Here is an 18,883-nt window from a genome sequence, read left to right as displayed (position 1 = left end):
ATAAGTAAGTTTACATTTTGATTTTGGATTGCATAGACTTTATCTATCCATCTCTCTTTATTACATACCTACTAGCGGCCGCCCGCGACTTCGTGCCCGTGGACCCGTTGAATTTTGCAAAAATCCCGTCATAGTGAGCACCTACGTTCTTAAAGGAACCCCCATGCAAAATTTGAGACTCCTAGCACTTGTAGTTACTGAGATTTCGTGATGAGTCAGTCAGTCAGTCAGTCAGTCAGTCAGTCAGTCACCTTTCTCTTTTAGATTAGATTAGAGTCAACATATTCAACATGTATTTCTATTAACAAATCCATTTGTACAGAGTCATATTGCACTTTTATGACAGCTATCGTCTGTGATTGGTGTAATAAAAGAAGAATAAGACAGGATGCCTCAATAGACGGTGTACGACGTCAGATACCACTTGTGTGAAACTGTGAACATGCTATCGTAACAGTAAGTGCATTCTACGCAAGTACTACGACAATTGGTCAATGGGTTTGTATTGTTTGTAAAATCGTTGAGACGCTTCTTCACAGCGAATATTTTTTATATCTTCGATCTTCTTATTCATTAATTTCAGCAACAGGACGTCCACTGCTGGATATAGGTCTCCAATAAGCAAGGTTCTGGAATGGACGCACGGTAAACGTAACGTAGGACATGCACCTACAAGGTGGACAGACGACCTCTTAAAGGTAGCAGGAAGGTGCTGGATGCAAGTTGTTGCCAAACGGCCAATACTGGTGATCAGGGTGGATGAAGGTGTTACATTAATGCAATGTGTTACAGGTGCTCACTATCACAATGTAACACCTGTTTACCATGTCTTATGTAAATATACTATTATCATTACCTATCATAAATTTTCTCTGCCATTTTTAGCAACACTAATGATACTTCGAATTCAATCAAGACTTCTTGAACTAGAAATAAAGTCAAAAAAGTTGGGTATGTTACTGCTTAGCGCCTAAGGTCAGCCCCCCTAGACAAAACGCACTTTTTGATCGAATCGAAAATCGAATCCGTCAAAACTCCATACAAAAAAAAGGGCTTTTCGACCACTTTTCGACTGGTTTGCGATTAAAATTTGCACTTTGTCTAGACCACCAGGTCCAGTTTTTTGATTCGTAGTTAAAATAACCAATAGTCAAATTTAACAGATGTCAAATGACAAACGGTTAAATATCAGAAAAATATGTTTTTCGGACAGTGGTTAGCATGACTTTTAGTACATTTTTTAACTATTAGGGTGGGTTGCGCCATCTTACTTTAACTTTGACAAACGTCAAAAATCTGTCAAACTCCATACAAAAAACACCGGTTAACGTTATAGTTACGGTCAAAGTTAGGTGGTGCAACTCAGCTTTAATTTACATTTTGTTAATATTTAACCATTAGTAGCAAAATATAACAATTAGTTATTTTGACTATGAATAAAAAAAACTGTGTCTGGGTTGCACCATCTTACATTAACTTTTACAAATATAAAAATCTGTCTAATTCCATACAAAAAACACAGGTTATCGTATAGTTTCGGTTAAAGATAGGTAATGCAATTCAGCTTAAGTTTTTCAGCACTTATTTTCCCAACGCATCACAGTTATATTGGGATTTATAAAGGCGCTTTTGAAAGCTTAATTATAATTGCAAAAAACCAGACTTCTAAATTCTGCGTAGCCAAAAATAATCAACTTTTAAAGCGAGGACTGGGTTAAGACAATTTATATCACTACATAATAAGACTATGATGTGTATAATGACAGTATTACAGTATTAATTATTATTATAATTATTGTGACATTTAATTTAATTCTTTTGTATAATTTCTTGAATCACGAAAAATTGATTCTGTTGCATGCCGATATGGTATGATGTAGCTGAACAATATATGTTTTTATGTGACCTATAATATGTACCTACATTATGCAATAAATGATTTTGATTTGATTTGATTTGTTTGTACCCTGGTCAGTGACACCAAACCTGCTTCGTAAGATGGGGTTCAACAATCAAAGCAAGTCCTGCGCGTAAAAGCTCTTTTTAAAAGCATTTTTTTGTAAATATATTTATTTATTAAGAAACTTACATGCACATAACACTGTACGAAGGTGATTCGTCTTTATAATGAAAGTCAAACAATTTTGAAAATGAAAAAAAAAAGAAATATTTTATTCAGCGACACAAAACAGCATCAAAAATGTAGTAGGTAATGTGCGTGTCACCGAAACAGCATCCACTCAGCATCATGCCGATGTTTTATTCATTTCCTCAACGTAGAATTAAAAACTAATAGTTTAATTAAAAACTAATTTAGCTTTCAGAGTTAGAACATATTTTATGTGATTAGTCTACTTTTTTTTTTATCTTCACTACAAAATGGTCCTTCGAGCCGGATACAAATTGCAGGTCTCTATGGAAGTCTTAGCCGGAGGCATTTAATTTGATCTACATTATGTTTGCTTAATGCCCTGAAATAATAAGCGGTTCACGCTTGACCGTTCATTTTAGATGAGCTCGGTGATCCCTAAACAGGTTATTCTTATCACAGCAACAAAGTATGCATTGTGAAAGGTAAGTATTGGTTTCTTTTGGTCATATCTCTCTGTCTCATTATATTTTTTTATGCATAACAAGACTACATTCGCACCAGGTGTTAAGTGGGATGCAGTCTAGGATGGTACATATCTGCCCTGCTCAAAACATTGTCGACGAAACTAAATTGTTATTATTAAACTTATTTTAACCAAAACACGCACGTCAACATCGATTAACTTCAATTGCTGACGTTCCAGAAGGCAATCGGCGATTCCCAGATAAAAACTTTCCATCTGTCAAATAAAACCGAACGCGCGGGAAAACAGCTGTCATTCGATCGTTGACAACGCGCAGGCGCGGAGCGGCCATTGTGAAAAAGAAAACGAGAAGTTTTTCGCACTTTTTATTTACGTGCCAGTTTTTTTAGTGAAGTGTAAAGTTAAGTTTTTATTTAATTGTGAACTGACAATTGGAATTTGGACAAGTTTTAGTGGAAACGCCAGAAAGTTTAAGTAAGTGTTTATTTTAAATGTTTAAAGAAATTATTTGTAAAAGCTCCTATACTATCACGAAGCACAGACCAATATTTCTGCTGAGAAACAGCAGTTATTTTAATTGTATAAGACGTCATGGTTAGTTTGATATGCCGTTGACGCTACCTACCCGTAAATGTTACTTATGTACCTATTTAATTATTTTTACGGACGTAATCTACTGTAAGTGAACAAAAAAGTTCGAGATAATATTTTATGTTTTTCTTTATTAACGAAATAATTTGTAGACAAATTATTATATTTTCAAAAATTTAAAAAGAACTACATCCAAATTTTTTTTCTAAGTAGGATTTATTTTTAGTTAGTATTGAAAGAAATAGGTAATATTGACTATTTTATGACCGAAAATGTAAAATGTACATATCATAATAATATAAAAATAAATTCAAGAAGAAATCTATTCTATATAATAATAAATCTGTAGAGAGGTCAATTCTGTACATGAAATATATTTTCAAAATAACTATCAGGGGGTGATGAGTGATCGATACTGATGCCAAAAATGCAATCAGTAAAATTTTTGTCTGTCTGTCTGTCTGTCTGTCTGTCTGTCTGTATGTTCCTTATAGAAACAAAAACTACTTGACGGATTTTAACGAAACTTGGTACAATTATTCTTCGTACTCCTGGGCAGGTTATAGGATACTTAAAAATTCCCACTGGCACGGGAATTAGCGGGAAAATCCTTTTGTATGAAAAATCTAAACTGCTTAAGTTAGACGCTTGAAATTTGGCATGCAGGTACCTTAGTAAACTTAAAGCTTAGTTACAACAGGATATTGCAAAATTCCCACGGGAACGGGAGTTAGCGGGAAAAAACATTTGTATGAAAAATCTAAACCGCTTAAGTTAGACGCTTGAAATTTGGCATGCAGGTACCTTAGTAAACTCAAAGCTTAGTTACAACAGGATATTGCAAAATTCCCACGGGAACGGGAGTTAGAGGGGAAAACATTTGTATGAAAAAATCTAAACCGCGTAAGATAGATGAAGGGGGTAAAACGGGATCCACGCGTATGAAGTCGCGGGCGGCCGCTAGTTAAGTAAATAAAATAATTATAAATAAGGTAAATAAAATAAATTCAAGAAGAAGGTAGGTATATGTAATGTAACAAGTTTATAACTAGCGGAAAACTATTAAATGCTTTATGAATGAAATTAATAATAATTGGATTATTTTATCTTATGTATGTTAATTTATTTATATAAATTAATAAAACTAAACACGACGTCCTTTGGAAAGATACTGTATAAAATAAACTGTATATTATATACAAAGGTACTTAGTATAAATTACCCATAATTTTACATAAGGATTCTAATTGAAAGCCCAATTATAGGCCTAGGTATAAAAACAAGAAATCGCGTTCAAAATTGAACTTTAACACATTTTTATAAGGTTTACAATCATTTAAATGTAGTAAGAGATTGTGTTCCCTTGAACTATGTTTCCATCTAGGCTTAAAACGGGAAATGGTCAAGGGCCGTATGTATAAACAGGTCCTATATTCATATCTTAGAATTAAATATTTATGTATTTTATATTTGTACTCTTGGTCCACCTTATTCTTCAAGAAAACTATAAATTCAAAGCACACAAAAGTACTACCTACCTTTGAAAAAGGGCTATAAGATTTTATAATATTGTTGTAATGCTCTTGAAAAAGAGGCGTTTCTTGCGCTGCTTCATCTCAACACTGGCTATTAGGCTGGGTTGCACAATCTTAATAACTTTGACAAACGTCAAAAATCTGTCAAACCCCATACAAAAAGCACCGGACCGGCAAAGTTACGGTCAAAAGGCTGAGTTGCACCAACTTACTTAGAAGTCTTAAAGCAGCAGCAGTTAGTCTTAAAGCAGCGGTAGCGTTAAAATTATAATGAAACGTGTATAAACGCTTTTTAAAAGCCTATTTGCTGAAAATAATACGACTTTGGCCCACTTTCACATCTCCTGTTAACCACGACTATCAGGAACTTATTTGTTAGATAAACTGCGACTTTGGTCTCGTAGATCTTGTGATATCTGTTTGATAGAGTCACCGGCAAATTTTACTTCGTGCATGAGTCGAAGTCATACTTATCCAGTGTTTTCATAATCATACTTATTTTATGTCTTAACTAGCGAACTACCCCTGCTTCACACAGGTACAATGTATTAGGTATACTTAAAAACCTTCCTCTTAAATCACTCAATTAACTCTATTAAAAAAAAGCGCATCAAAATCCCTTCCATAGTTTTAAAGAATTAAAGATATAAGCATACATAGGGACAGACAGACAGGAAAGCAACTTTGTTTTTTACTATGTAGTAATAATAAAATATGAGATGTGTTTATAAAAATGGCCCAAGCAACTTAGTGCTTAATGCATAACCCTAAGGGCAATACGAAGCACGTTTTATGGCTTTGTGAGAATTTGTACTCTTTAAGCATAGTTTCCCTTGATTTTATGGTTAGTATAAAAGTGTCGAATGATATTATCTAAATATTATAAAAGGAGAAACTGAGTGACTTACTGACATATCAACGCACAGCCTAAACGGCTAAACGTAGGCACTTGAAATTTGGAAGGGACGTAGCTTAGGTACCGTAGAGGTGCACTAAGAAAGGAATTCCCGAAATTCCCACGGGAATGGGAATTAGCGGGAAAATCCTTTTGTATGAAAAATCTAAACCGCTTAAGTTAGACGCTTGAAAGGCATGCAGGTACCTTAGTAAACTTAAAGCTTAGTTACAACAGGATATTGCAAAATTCCCACGGGAACGGGAGTTAGCGGGAAAAAACATTTGTATGAAAAAATCTTAACCGCGTAAGATAGATGAAGGGGGTAAAACGGGATCCACGCGTACGAAGTCGCGGGCGGCCGCTAGTAAGTACATACAGGAATAGCTCATAACTATGTAGGTTCCTGACGCCTGTATTCACAAACACTATGAAGTCTCACAGTGCGCGTGGACTCACAGGGTCTCACACGAACCAATCACAGAGCTCTATGCTGTGCGTTCGATTTGCTGCTTCATTTAAGCAAGCATCGTTTGTGAATAGGCGTTAGACTAGCAACAATGGTAAACAGCTTGCGGAAGTCAACTTCTGCAAGTCTTCGTCGGTTTAAAGATTAGACATACAGTTGCAATGATGGCACAAACCCATAGAATAGAGGATCAATCCTAATTTTCGCGCCGATGCCGTAAGAAACGACTATGGGACGAACTTACGTTCGTTCGTTTCAGCCAAACAACATCCACTGCTACGGGACTATTCCCACCTCTCGTTCCCACCACTGCAACTCCTGTGTAGCCAGGATCTACAGCTTGACCGCCATAAAAACCCAACCAATGAAGGTCAAGTTTGTCCCGGGGGAAAGTTAAACTGTCATTGGACCCACAACGAAATTAATCAGAAGAACATAGGAGGAGTTCGAAATTATCCACTGCTAGACAAAGGCCTCCCCCAAGATAATTTGGAATCAAATCTACCCAATTTAAATGAAAGATGTAATGGCTAAATAATGTAATAATAAATAAAAAAAAAGAATTTCCATAACGACCGGCCTTGCGCTGCCCGCATCCAGGTTCTTCCCGCGACCTTCAGCAGATCGTCGGTCCACCTGTCCACGCTGCATCATCCGTGGTCGCCACTCGAGAACCTTTCTGCCCCAGCGGCCATCAGCTCTACGAGCTATGTGCCCCGCCCACTGCCACTTGATTTTAGCAATTCTGCGGGCTGTATCGGTTTTTCTGCGGATCTCGTAATTTCTGATTCGATCACGCAGTGCTTACGTACCTATCAGGCTATTGATATTATTATGTTTTCGCAAATTACAAGCCAAGTTTATCTGCCGATTGACCCCTGAATGAATGAAAGACTGTGACGCTATCGGGACGTGGCAAACAAAAGTTCAAACATGGATAATAAGTGAGTTATGCGTGGAAAATATTCCATAAAGTGTCCTACCTAAATAAGACAGAGTTCGAGTAAGAATAAGAAATTTCGTGACAGTAAGAGTCGTGTAAAAGCTCTTTTTGAAAGCCTGTTTTGAAGACTAAATCTCTTTTTACAGACTTTGAGACAGAGAATACATAGATTTTTATACACTAGCTTTTTTACGAATGTCGAATTCCCCAAAAATAAATAAATCTAAATAGGTATAACTCAAAGGTGACTGAGTGACTGATTGACATAGTGATCTATTAACGCACAGCTCAAACCACTGGGCGGATCGGGCTGAAATTTGGCATGCAGGTAGATATTAAGACGTAGGCATCCGCTGAGAGAGGATTTTACGAATTATACCCCTAAGGGGGTAAAACGGGATACGCGTACGAAGTCGCTAGCCTACTCATAAGGCGCGGTTCAATGGCAATCCAGATTTGTAGGTACCAGTATTGCTGGATCCCGCAATTTTTTCAAAATAGGCTTTTAAAAGGTGCATAAACACGTCCCAGTATTCACTTCAACTTCAACCCTACCACTGCTTTAGGACAATAATAGGGCAGTGCTGAGAAGAAGCAGCTCAAGAAAAATTTAGGTCTTTAATAATTTTGTCCGTATTACGAAACAACGCTTAAAAATCGATCCAAACTCAGATAACTATTAACTCATGGGATTTGTCTCATATTTGGGAAAGGTAATAAGGTACTATTATGAGTAGAGTTTTAGTTTATAAGGATGCCAACGATTTCAATTGCACCATGTACATTTGTGTTGTTATAAGAATTATGGTGTTTTCCACCAGGTCCCAACAATGGACGTGGAGAACGTAAACTGCAAGATAAGGGTGTCCCAGTGTGCCGACATGGAAATCATCCCCATAGAACGACCCCTCAAAGTTACTCAGTAAGTTTTATTCTAGATCTAAAAATTAGATAGATTCTGCATGAACTATAAAAATACCTAACGGAATAGAGTAACAAAACACTGAGCGAGCAAGATGTCACTAGACAACACTGTGTGAAAAAAAGAGATGCGTGATGCCGTCGCCGTCACGTCTAACAGAATCGTTTTTTTGCAACTATTTGACAGTTCAGAGGCACTCATTGGCACGCTGAATTTGAACTCTGAGATTTTTCAGATTCGTGACGTGACGTACACTTGAGTGAAATCGTGGATGTTTATCAGAAATAGTGCTTCACATGCGTGATGACTGGTTCAGTGATCTGGGTGCACGGCAGTGCCCCCAACAAGTCGAGCAAAAAAGCGGCACGGCCGTACCATCCTTTTCTCGATGCAATTCAGGCCATTTTTGACCGCCTGTAACTTGGTTGTGGATAAAACTAGAAGGCTGAATTTTCATTAGCTATGCAGGCATTGTAAAGACACGGTATATTTCAAATTTCATTCAATTTGAACCAGTAGTTTAAGAATTATAACGGGTCAAAGTTTCTTAATTTTGTCACTCACTGACTGACTGACTGACTGACTGACTGACTCACCGATCATCAAAATTCTAAGGCACTTCTAGCAGACCTAGAAGCTTCAAATTTGGAATATAAGTAGTGTTTGGTGTATGAATCAAGGAAAAACTAAAATATTTGGGGGCACGGTAGTGCAACCGCCAAGTCGAGTAAAATTTTTCAATTTCGGTCCAGTTTTCTAGATACATAACTGCTGTCTACAAAATACAAAAAGAAATGAGATCCCATCAAAAACAATACTTGTCAAAAAAACCAAGTCTCGCAACTCAGTTGTTCTACGGTAAAAAGTTGTGAGATCCATGTAATACCAAGTCCAGGCCAGGAAATCTTTAACGTTTTACATAAATATATTGACTTGGCCATCGCATGAAAACACGTGTAAATTAAATTATTTAGTGCGATGGCCAAGTCAATAATTTATGTAAAACGTTAAAGATTTCCTGGCCTGGACTTGGTATTACATGGATCTCACAACTTTTTACCGTAGAACAACTGAGTTGCGAGACTTGGTTTTTTTGACAAGTATTGTTTTTGATGGGATTGATTTATTGCTTTTACAAAACAGTGAAATAATCCTGCCACTGATACACAAATATACATCCAGTGACACTGGATGGTTACGTTTGACAGCTCGTGATTGTTGCTCTATTTCGAAGGAATACTTATTAACTTTATGGATCTAGCCCATTTTTGGATTTAAACCAATAATTTCTCACATTATTTCTTACAGAGAAATAGGCGGCCTAGACAAACTGGTAGAGGAACTACACAAGGTGTTCACAAACGACTACGTCAACATACAGGATGTTCAGAAACTGATGGCAGGCTACAAATCTGACCCGAAAGACTGGAGAAAATACGCCAAGTTCGACCGTTTTCGGTGAGTTTTTTATCCACACAAAACAAAAAAAAAGCATCTTAGTTCGGGCCCTCACACTTCGGACACTGCAGCTTAAACAAGCACTTGTCCACTATGGGACTGTCCGAATCAAGAACGTGCAGGATGTGCCAAGAGGCAGATGAAACGCCACTACACATTCTCACGGACTGCGGACCTCTGATGCGCAAGCGGAGCTTACACCTGGGCAAACACATCCTAAGCCCACAAGATGTAAAACATATCGCCCCCCAAAAGATACTGCACTTCCTAATGGATGCAGGACTCGGAGGCGAACTGTAAGGAAAATAGCGGCGATCACAATAGATCGGTACCGGTCGCAGTGATACTAGGNACCTGTACTATTACTTATTCTGTGCTAGGACTTTATTGAACTAGAATAGCCGCTAGAAACTCAAATAAAAAATCCGAGCAATCCGAGCGTCATTAATGTAGTGTGCGTGTGCACTCATAGATGATTTAGCGTGTACCGATAACACTCAAACATTAGCGGAAGAATGGTGGGGCGCGTCTTTGTGGATGAAAGTTTAACGATCTATAAAATCATGATTGAAAATTGTTAAGAAACGTATTAGGTAGGTAAGTATAAAAATTTCAAACACCGACGACGCCTATTGTAAAATCCCACAATTTGATTGACATGGATGATATTTTCCCAGATAATTTAGCGGTTTTTTTCTTTACTAAACCTATTTTGATATGGGAAACCCCATCATACAAAAATATTTTTTGAAATCGATTCATTATTGATCATTATTTAGTTCTGCGGTAAATATTTTTATACATAGCAACAGCGACCTTAATATTTATCATTCTCAAATTGTTTTGGGTAGAGTGCGATAAGTTTTATATTATTTTAAATTTAAAAGCTGTTCCGTACTGAGTTGGTATTTACTTAATTAAATTTATAGGCAAGCAAGATTTTAAGGGTTCTGTCCCGCAGAGTGCCAATGAAAGGAACAATACAAGATGGAAATGATAAGTGACCTCACTCGATTATTTCTAAACTATACAAGACTACTTACTAGGCCGCCCGCGACTTCGTACGTGTGGATCCTGTTTTACCCCCTCAGGGGTGAAGTTTCGTAAAATCCTTTTTTAGCGTATGCCTACGTCATAACATCTACCTGCATGCCAAATTTCAGCTCGATCCGTCCAGTAGTTTGGGCTGTGCGTTGATGATAGATCACTATGGCAGTCAGTCAGTCATTCAGTCACTTTTCAGTTATAATATATTTAGATTATCGAAAACATCATAACTGATCCTGAAAGTGTTTTTAGAGCTCTTTCAAACGATAACAATAGTAGGTTACAGAATAAACTGGATCTATTCGAATATTAAATGTTTCCAGCCCATACATTTAGTAAAGCCACACAATATTAGAAGTGTTCAAAAATTTATATTTCCACAGATAATTATAAAACTCTCAATTCGATTAATGTTTCCCTACCTTTTTTACTTAAGACATAATTAATTAAATCTGCTACGAAAAGCAACTTTACAAAATGGTTCGTCGCACCCGCCATGCTTTTGTAGCAAAGCATGCGTTGTCTTTTCGCACCGAGAGATGGCGCTGCGTTGACTTAACTCGCGATATCATTTGAATTTTCCTGAAAATTGATAATGTTGGGGATTTTAAAGTCAAGTTACTTGAAAAATGTGATATAACTGAAAGATAATTATTGTACTGATTGATATAATGACAATTTTTGTATTGGCGTAACTTTTGTTGCGCTAAGAAATCTTTAATTAGACTAGAGATGCAGACCATCGATTCGATAGTTTGAATGAGAATGGATAATTAACCAAGTGACTATAACATAACATACTATCGATAGATTACGATAGTATGTTATGTTATAGTCACTTGGTTAAATTGGCAAGGTAATTCGATCACTAGGCCGATAATTTGAACTAGAATTAAAAACTTGGCGTATTTAGTCTACCCTTTGAAAATGACTGACCAAGTCTTGCCAAGTGATTAACGTCCGTATTCACAAACATTACTATGAGGTCTCACAGTGCGCGTGGACGCACGAAATATCACAGAGCTCTATGCAATGCTGTGCGTCCGATTTGCTGCTTCACTTAAGCAAGCATCGTTTGTGAATACGTAAAATTTTGTGTATAGATAAGTGAGGTTAGTGGAAACGTTACTTGGCTGGTTGTCTCTATTTAATAAATGAACGATCTGAGCGTACATTTAGCAAGCTTTTGCCTGCAGCTTCGCCCGTGTGGATTTATAAAATTTCTACATCGTATTCTGATGTATTAAACAATAATATGTTTACAGTTTATGTCTGTTTATTAGTTTTTACTAGAAAGAGTAAAAAACTTCCATCCTCACAAGCTTTCACTTATGATTTCACTTAGGATGAACAAAATGTACGAGTAAAGTCCAGTTTTAACTATCAAAAAATTAACTTGGTGGTTTTTTGTTCCACAAAAGAACCCCAAATTTAAGATATTTTATTTCCAGTCACTGTGTCAGGGCATGTCGCGTCCAATGACGCATTTAAAAATAATAAACAAAATGATATTAAAATAAATTAAAACTTTGAGTCCCGGGAAAGGACAGGATAGTTTTTATCCCGGATTTTGAAACACGCATGGCAAAAGCTAGTAATTTGTAGGTACCTATTTGTACTTTAAAATATGAGGAAACTGTCGGCCGTTTGGTGTAGTGGTTCGAACGAAACGGACTACTATTCCGGAGGTTGCGGGTTCGATTCCCGCACAGTACAAACATTTGTGTGCATGAACATAATATTTGTTTGTATTGGACTGGGTGTTTTCTATGTATAATATGTATTTATTTACAAAAAAAAAGTTTTTAAGTATGTTTATATCCGTTGTCTAGTACCCATAGTACAAGCTTTGTTTAGTTAGGGACTAGAAGCTTAGTGTAAAATGTCCAAGGATATTTATATTTTATTTATTTACTTCATACAAAATGATAAATGGATAGATAGATCACACTTTATTCTGCATCACACGAGAAAATAAAAGAACGTACACAAGAGGGACTGCACAAATTCAGATGGTGTTAGAGGACAGACGCTAGAGGACAGTTAATGTATAGGACAGTTCACCAAGAGGACAGTTAATCTAGAGGACAGTTAACCTATAGGACAGTTAACCTATAGGACAGTTAACCTTTAGGACAGTTAGCCTAGAGGACAGTTTACCTATAGGACAGTTCACCAAGAGGACAGTAACCTATAGGACAGTTTTTTTAGAATAGAATAGAATAGAATAGAATTTAATCTATAGGACAGTGTACCTAAAGGACAGTTTACCTACAACACAATTAATCTAGAGGGTAATTCTTTCTCCAGCTACACTCGCAACCTGGTGGACGCTGGTAACGGCGCCTTCAACATCATGATCCTGTGCTGGGGCCCAGGACACGCTTCAGCCATCCACGACCACGCAGACTCCCACTGCTTCATGAAACTGCTGAGCGGGAGCTTGGAGGAAGTCAGGTGAGAAAACTAGTCTTTCATCATCATCATTTCAGCCCATACCTAGCGAAATAGAGCAACAAAGAACTGAGCGAGCGAGATGTCACTAGCAGCAACACTGTGTGATAAAAAGAGATGCGTGATGCCGTCGCCGTCACGTCAAACAGAACAGTTTTTTGCAACTTTTTGACAGTTCAGAGGCACTTAGGCAGATTTTACGTGAGTGAAATCGTGGATGCTTATGAGAAATAGCACTTCAGAAACGTGGTGACTGGTTCAGTGATTGATATAATTGTACAAATAATCCTGACACTGACACAAGTGTCATCCGAAATTGGTTTCGTTTGACAGCTCGTGGTTGGTGCTCCATTCCAAAGGAATACTAACTTATGTTTCAGCCGTAGGACGTCCACTGCTGAACAAAGGTCTCCCCTAAGGATTTCTACAAAGATCTGTGTCGCCCGCATCCAGGCACCTCCCGCGACCTTCACCAGATCGTCGGTCCACGTAGTGGTTGGGCTAGCTCGTGGTCGTCACTCGAGAACTTTTCCTGAAGTTTTCTGATTCGATCATGCAGGGAAACTCCGAGTTTTCAATTGTACCTAAGTAATAAGTTATGTATTTACAAAGGCTTTAAATAACATTGATATGACGTAGTCTAGTACCCACAATATAAACTTTGTTTATTATATTTAATTTTACTACTTATATGGCGTTGTGTAAAATGTCCAATAACATTTATTTTATTTATTACGTGATACAAAGTAACAATCATTATATTTTGCTACTGATAAGTTATCAGGGACACAGGCTGAACCGATTTGAACCCGATTCGACTTGGCCCTTGGACGTTGTAGGCATAGAAAAACCCAATAGGGTCAAGATGCCTGTTTGCGTCCACATCGTGTCAAAAGACTGAACACTTTTTTTATTATCCACACAGAGTTCAAAAATTTATCACTCTTTAAGAAACCAAACAATAGCTTAATACGGGGAGTTAATGGGACTGTATTGCACAAATTGTAATGTTTTTTTTATAAAATAATAAAAAAACTTGAGGCCACTTTTTGATACGCAGTTAATTTAACCAAATGTCAAATTCTATGACAAGTGGTTAAATATCAGCAATTGCGTTTTTCAGACGATAGTTAGCTTGAGTTTTAGTTACAATTTTTAACTATTTATTTACATTTTGTTAATATTAGTTTCAGCTCATAATACATTCATAGATATATCCAAAGTAAACTAAGCTAAAGTTTCAGAATTTTTGATTTTTTGAATTAAAATGGTGCCACTTTATTCACCTCTATTTATGCCCATGTTTGTTAAACAATGTTTATCTTAAAAATGAGAGCATACGGAACCGTAATCGGTTTGAACCAGCTGCGATTATAAACAGGAAATGAGGTCTAGAAGATTCTAGATCGATCTGGTGCAGACTAGCTTTTGTAAGTCAAAGATATTGACTGTTGTTCTGATTAATAACGCATGGAAAACAAAATAAATTCGATAACCCGTCTGGCCAGCGTCGGGAGTTAATCCTCCATTTGCCTCTGGTAAATTAGAGAGGGCAGAGGAGACTAAGGATGAGTTGCCTCATCTAACTTTAAACATTACTTTAACGATAACCGGTGGTTTTGTATGGAGATATCGAACTCCTCCTATGTTCTTCCGATTGATTTCGTTGCGGGTCCAATAACAGTTTAACTTTCCCCCGGGACAAACTTGACCTTCACTGGTTGGGTTATTGGTGGTCAAGCTGTAGATCCTGGCTACACAGGAGTTGCAGCGGTATGAGATCACAAGCCTCTGTGACTTCATTATTATTTGTATTAACAAATAAACAATAAACAATCAAAGAGAGCCATAAATCAGTTATCAATAAGTTATTATTACAATTAGTTCCAGTTTACGAAAACCGGTTTCAATTAGAACAATTAACGATCAAATTGTTTGATTTCAAGCTGACGCACGTTATCTTAGTTTGTTTTTAAACGCGGCGCGTCAGCCCGCATTATCTATCCGTATGTTTTCAATTTGTGATTGGCAGCGACATATTACTTGCATCAGTTGTTTTTAGTGCTGTTAATATTATAAACACAAGATAATAATATTATTTATCTTAATTTATCATGTAAATATTGAAGTTATTGCTCTTTATCTGGGGGCATGCTGTGCTTGCCTATAGGCTTATCAAAGGTGTTTGGACCAACTTAAAAAACGAGGCTTTTTTTGTATTTTTGTTTCCGCTGCCAATTATGAAGCGATTTCATATTTTTTTTTGTTTTATAGGGTAAATGATCATGAGTTAGTCTCATTAAAATTTTATCAAAAATGTCTCAGTAGTTTAGTTTTAAAAGAAAGTAACTAATTGGAAAAATAAGTCGTCCAAGTAAATAAATTTGCGAATGTTGCTCCTGAACTGAACATGTTTCTATGGTAGTTTTTAAGAACTGAAAAAAATGTATTCTATAAATGCTTATCTTTGACTACCTATCTACAATTCTACATCACTGTTGTATGCACTCTAGTTATTAGTTAGCTTTAGATACATGTAGAATACCAAAAAAACTGAAAATCATTTTCTTCAGATTTTTCAATACAAAACTGAAAAACGTACCAAAGTTGGTAGCTTTTTACTTTAACCACATGAAAGTAATTTAAATATTAATTACGCCGGTTCTAAGCTCCGTATTTATGAGTATAATAAACATTAGTATGGAATATTATGAAGAATAATGGTTGATAATGGTAATTTTTCATTTACAGATACGACTGGCCATCCACAGTGGAGCCCGAAGTGAGAAAAGTATTAAACAGGCATCGCGCCACAGAGGAGCACCTCGACACCAAAATGGCGGCGCTGGACGTGAGCTGTCAGAATGACAGCTGTCAAAATTTCGGCGGGAAAGTTGACAGGTGTCAGTGCGGGAGCCAGTGCGAAGACTACAGCTCGGATCAGATGGAGGAGATTGGGCGGACGAGGCTCGAAGTGAATGACGTTTGTTATATAAACGGTAAGTTGAAATGAAATCAAATTATCATCATCATTATTTCAGTCGACGAATCACATGATGTCTTAGCCCAAACAACTGCACTCAAGAAGATTTGATGGAGGCTACTGACAACCCCACTCTTTTAGCGGAGTTTTGGGCTGACACTGTGTAGGTTTGTTGGCTATAATATTAAAAAAAACAAAATTAAAAATTAAAATAAAAATAAAATTCATTTATTTTTGCAAATAGGTTTTTAAAAAGCACTTTTACACCAAAAGGTAGTTGGATAGCTCACTCGAAACTCTTACGTCGCTAGTAAGAAATAATGCACCAGTGGCAATGTCCTCCGTGGTTGAGGATTCCGGGTGAAGCTCGCTTCCACCTTCGGCCTGATCGTCACTTACCGTCATCATACAGGCCAAGAGCTTCCTCGTGGATAAAAATTTAGAATGAGATTTCTTAGTCATTAACTCTGACACTAAAGAATGAATATTTTTCAATTTTTTTTATTCGTTTTTGCTGTAACTATAACCATGTCCAAGAAAAGTGCAACAAATACCGTTTTTTTGTATGATTTTTGACTGGACTATCAAATTCTATTGAAGGCGCTGCTCCATCACCACTTCTGGACAAAATACCTATCTCTTTCATATCACTGACTATAGGTATATTGTTATCATTCAGTACATAGGTCAATCTTTACACAATCACGAGCATGTGATGGCTGTGATGATTTATTAATGAAAACATGGCTTTTATTGCATTATAAATAGAGTTGTGCACCTTAATTAAGTTAATGGTCATTTAATTTACAGTCAAGGCAGGTTAAGTGATCATTCAGATTGTAGATAGAAATACCTATTGATTCAGAACTGGTGTAATAATATCTAGTTTGAACTAGAATACTTCCTTTTGGCATGCCAATCTGCAATGCCAAGGCTTTATGTTTATTTATTTATTTATTTATTTATTTATTTATTTATTATTCATTATTGAGCAATTACATATTTGATCCAAATAGCGTCCTAAATCCTTTTTAGGTTTGTCTAGACACTATAATTCTGTAATTTCAGACATAAAACCATTCAATATGTTACGTTCTTATGTTACAAGTAAAGGTCTGAAATTATACCGATTTGAAATGGTTTGGGTAAAAAAGTTAGTAAAAAGTGATTTGAGACAAGCAAAAGTTTAGACTTGGACAAGTGTCTCTTCTATATACGAGTACATAGTCCCTCGTTTTCTCTCATATTTATTATGGTTATTTATCGTTATACCTGGCTTGCGTCTCATATTTTTCATAATCATCATCATCCATAACCATTATCATCATCAAGTCAATAATCCTGCAGGAACATGACTCTCTCCAACTTCTTCTTCTTGTCGTGTCGACAACAAACCTACACAGTGACAGCCCAAAACTCCGCCACAAGAGTGGCGTAACTTATTAGAGGCAAATGAAAGTGTTGTTCAACACTCATTCTCGAATATTTTGTCTATTGTAACTCTAAGACATTTACGGGAAGAAAAGGGGTCGTACCTTGTCGTACCTATTCCACTCTGCCGCAACCACACGGCCAACCTAGCCCCGTATAGCTTAGGAACCACAATAGCCCACATTCTTCACATCTGCCCCTTATTCTCTCTTTTTCTCCAGTTTTTCTTTACCTAACCAGCTCTTTTCTCTTCTCCACAGATGCCCTAGGCCTCCACCGCATGGAGAACCCCTCACACGTGGACAGTGCGGTCTCCCTCCACCTCTACTGCCCTCCCTTCGATAGCTGCCGGGTGTTCGACGCGAGGACCGGGAAACCTTCGGAGGTCAAGGTCACCTTCTGGTCCGTGAACGGGAAGAAGGTTAAAAGGGTGAGTGTGCCTCTCTGGTGTTTTAGAGTCATGTAGTTTTTTTTAAATATTTTTTTTATGCATAACAAGGCAGATATTTCATAAGTGCCACTTGTGGTCTAAACTGAATAAATATTTTTGATTTTGATTTTGATTGATTTGACCACAATCGCACCTGATGTTAAGTGGGATGCAGTCTAGGATGGTACATAAACATATCTGCCCTGTAACTGCCTATTCACTGTCGCCATGAAAACGCCCAGATTATAGTCTTCGGGAAAGACAGCAGCAGGCAACGAATTCCAGTCCCTAGCTGTTCGCATTATAAAAGAGCCATCGAAACGCTTAGTGCGAGCTGGTAGAATGTCAGACTGATCTTTTGCTTAATAAAAAAATTGGGAATTATTGGTCTACAATTAACATAAAATGATAGCAAAACACACGACAGTGCTGAAAAGAAGCAGCGCAAAACTCACACCCGTATTGCTCAAACATTACTATGAGGTCTCACAGTGCGGTGGACGCACAGGGTCCCAAAAACCTATTCATAGACAATACTTGACTGGCGGAGTGACACACACGAACCAATCACAGAGCTCGACCCTGTGCGTTCGACTTCGCGTAGCGTTGCTGCTTCAGTTAAGCAATCATCGTTTGTGAATACGGGTGTCAGTCACTTTGTGAACTTCTTTTCCAAGAGTTTTCTGTTGTAATCCAGAATCTTGATTCAATTAAATTACTATTTAATTATGAACTAGCATCATGGGTTAACTGTTTAAAATGTGGTTAATGTGGCTACTATTGACTGACTAATCTTATTATATTTATTTTATATTTCCCTTTTTTGTTTCAGGTCATCGAGGCAACAGACGTGGCGGACAGTCAGCAATAAAAATACACGACATAAACAACAAGAAAATGGCTTTCATGATCAATATTTTATATTAAGGCATAATTTTAACCTAGTATATTTTATAAGGTTTCTTTTCCATTTTATTTATTAACAAATAAATATTAATTTGTTATACCAAATGTGTTATTTTATTTATTCATCATTAATCATCATCATCAGGTCATTTAGTCTCCACTGCAGAAGTACGACCCTCTCTAATTGACCAGAGGCAAATGGAGGATTTGTCCTACACTCCCCACGCTGGCCAGACGGGTTGG

The 18,883-nt window shown here is 37.0% G+C and overlaps 1 protein-coding gene across 1 annotated transcript; it reads left to right on the top strand.

The window, feature by feature from the left end:
• Nucleotides 1-2,871: 2,871 nt before the first annotated feature.
• On the top strand, nucleotides 2,872-18,776 carry LOC114364370 (cysteine dioxygenase type 1). The gene is made up of 7 exons (XM_028320511.1): nucleotides 2,872-3,050; nucleotides 7,831-7,931; nucleotides 9,240-9,389; nucleotides 12,747-12,893; nucleotides 15,642-15,889; nucleotides 17,565-17,734; nucleotides 18,567-18,776. The coding sequence occupies exons 2-7, from the start codon at nucleotides 7,840-7,842 to the stop codon at nucleotides 18,603-18,605; spliced, it is 846 nt and encodes a 281-aa protein (XP_028176312.1). The 5' UTR covers nucleotides 2,872-3,050; nucleotides 7,831-7,839; the 3' UTR covers nucleotides 18,606-18,776.
• The last annotated feature ends 107 nt before the right edge of the window (nucleotides 18,777-18,883 follow it).

Source organism: Ostrinia furnacalis, unplaced genomic scaffold, assembly GCF_004193835.3.
Source record: "Ostrinia furnacalis isolate ACB-3 unplaced genomic scaffold, ASM419383v2 OfSCF0416, whole genome shotgun sequence".
NCBI lineage: Eukaryota > Metazoa > Arthropoda > Insecta > Lepidoptera > Crambidae > Ostrinia > Ostrinia furnacalis.
This window is presented reverse-complemented; position numbering and strand designations above follow the sequence as displayed.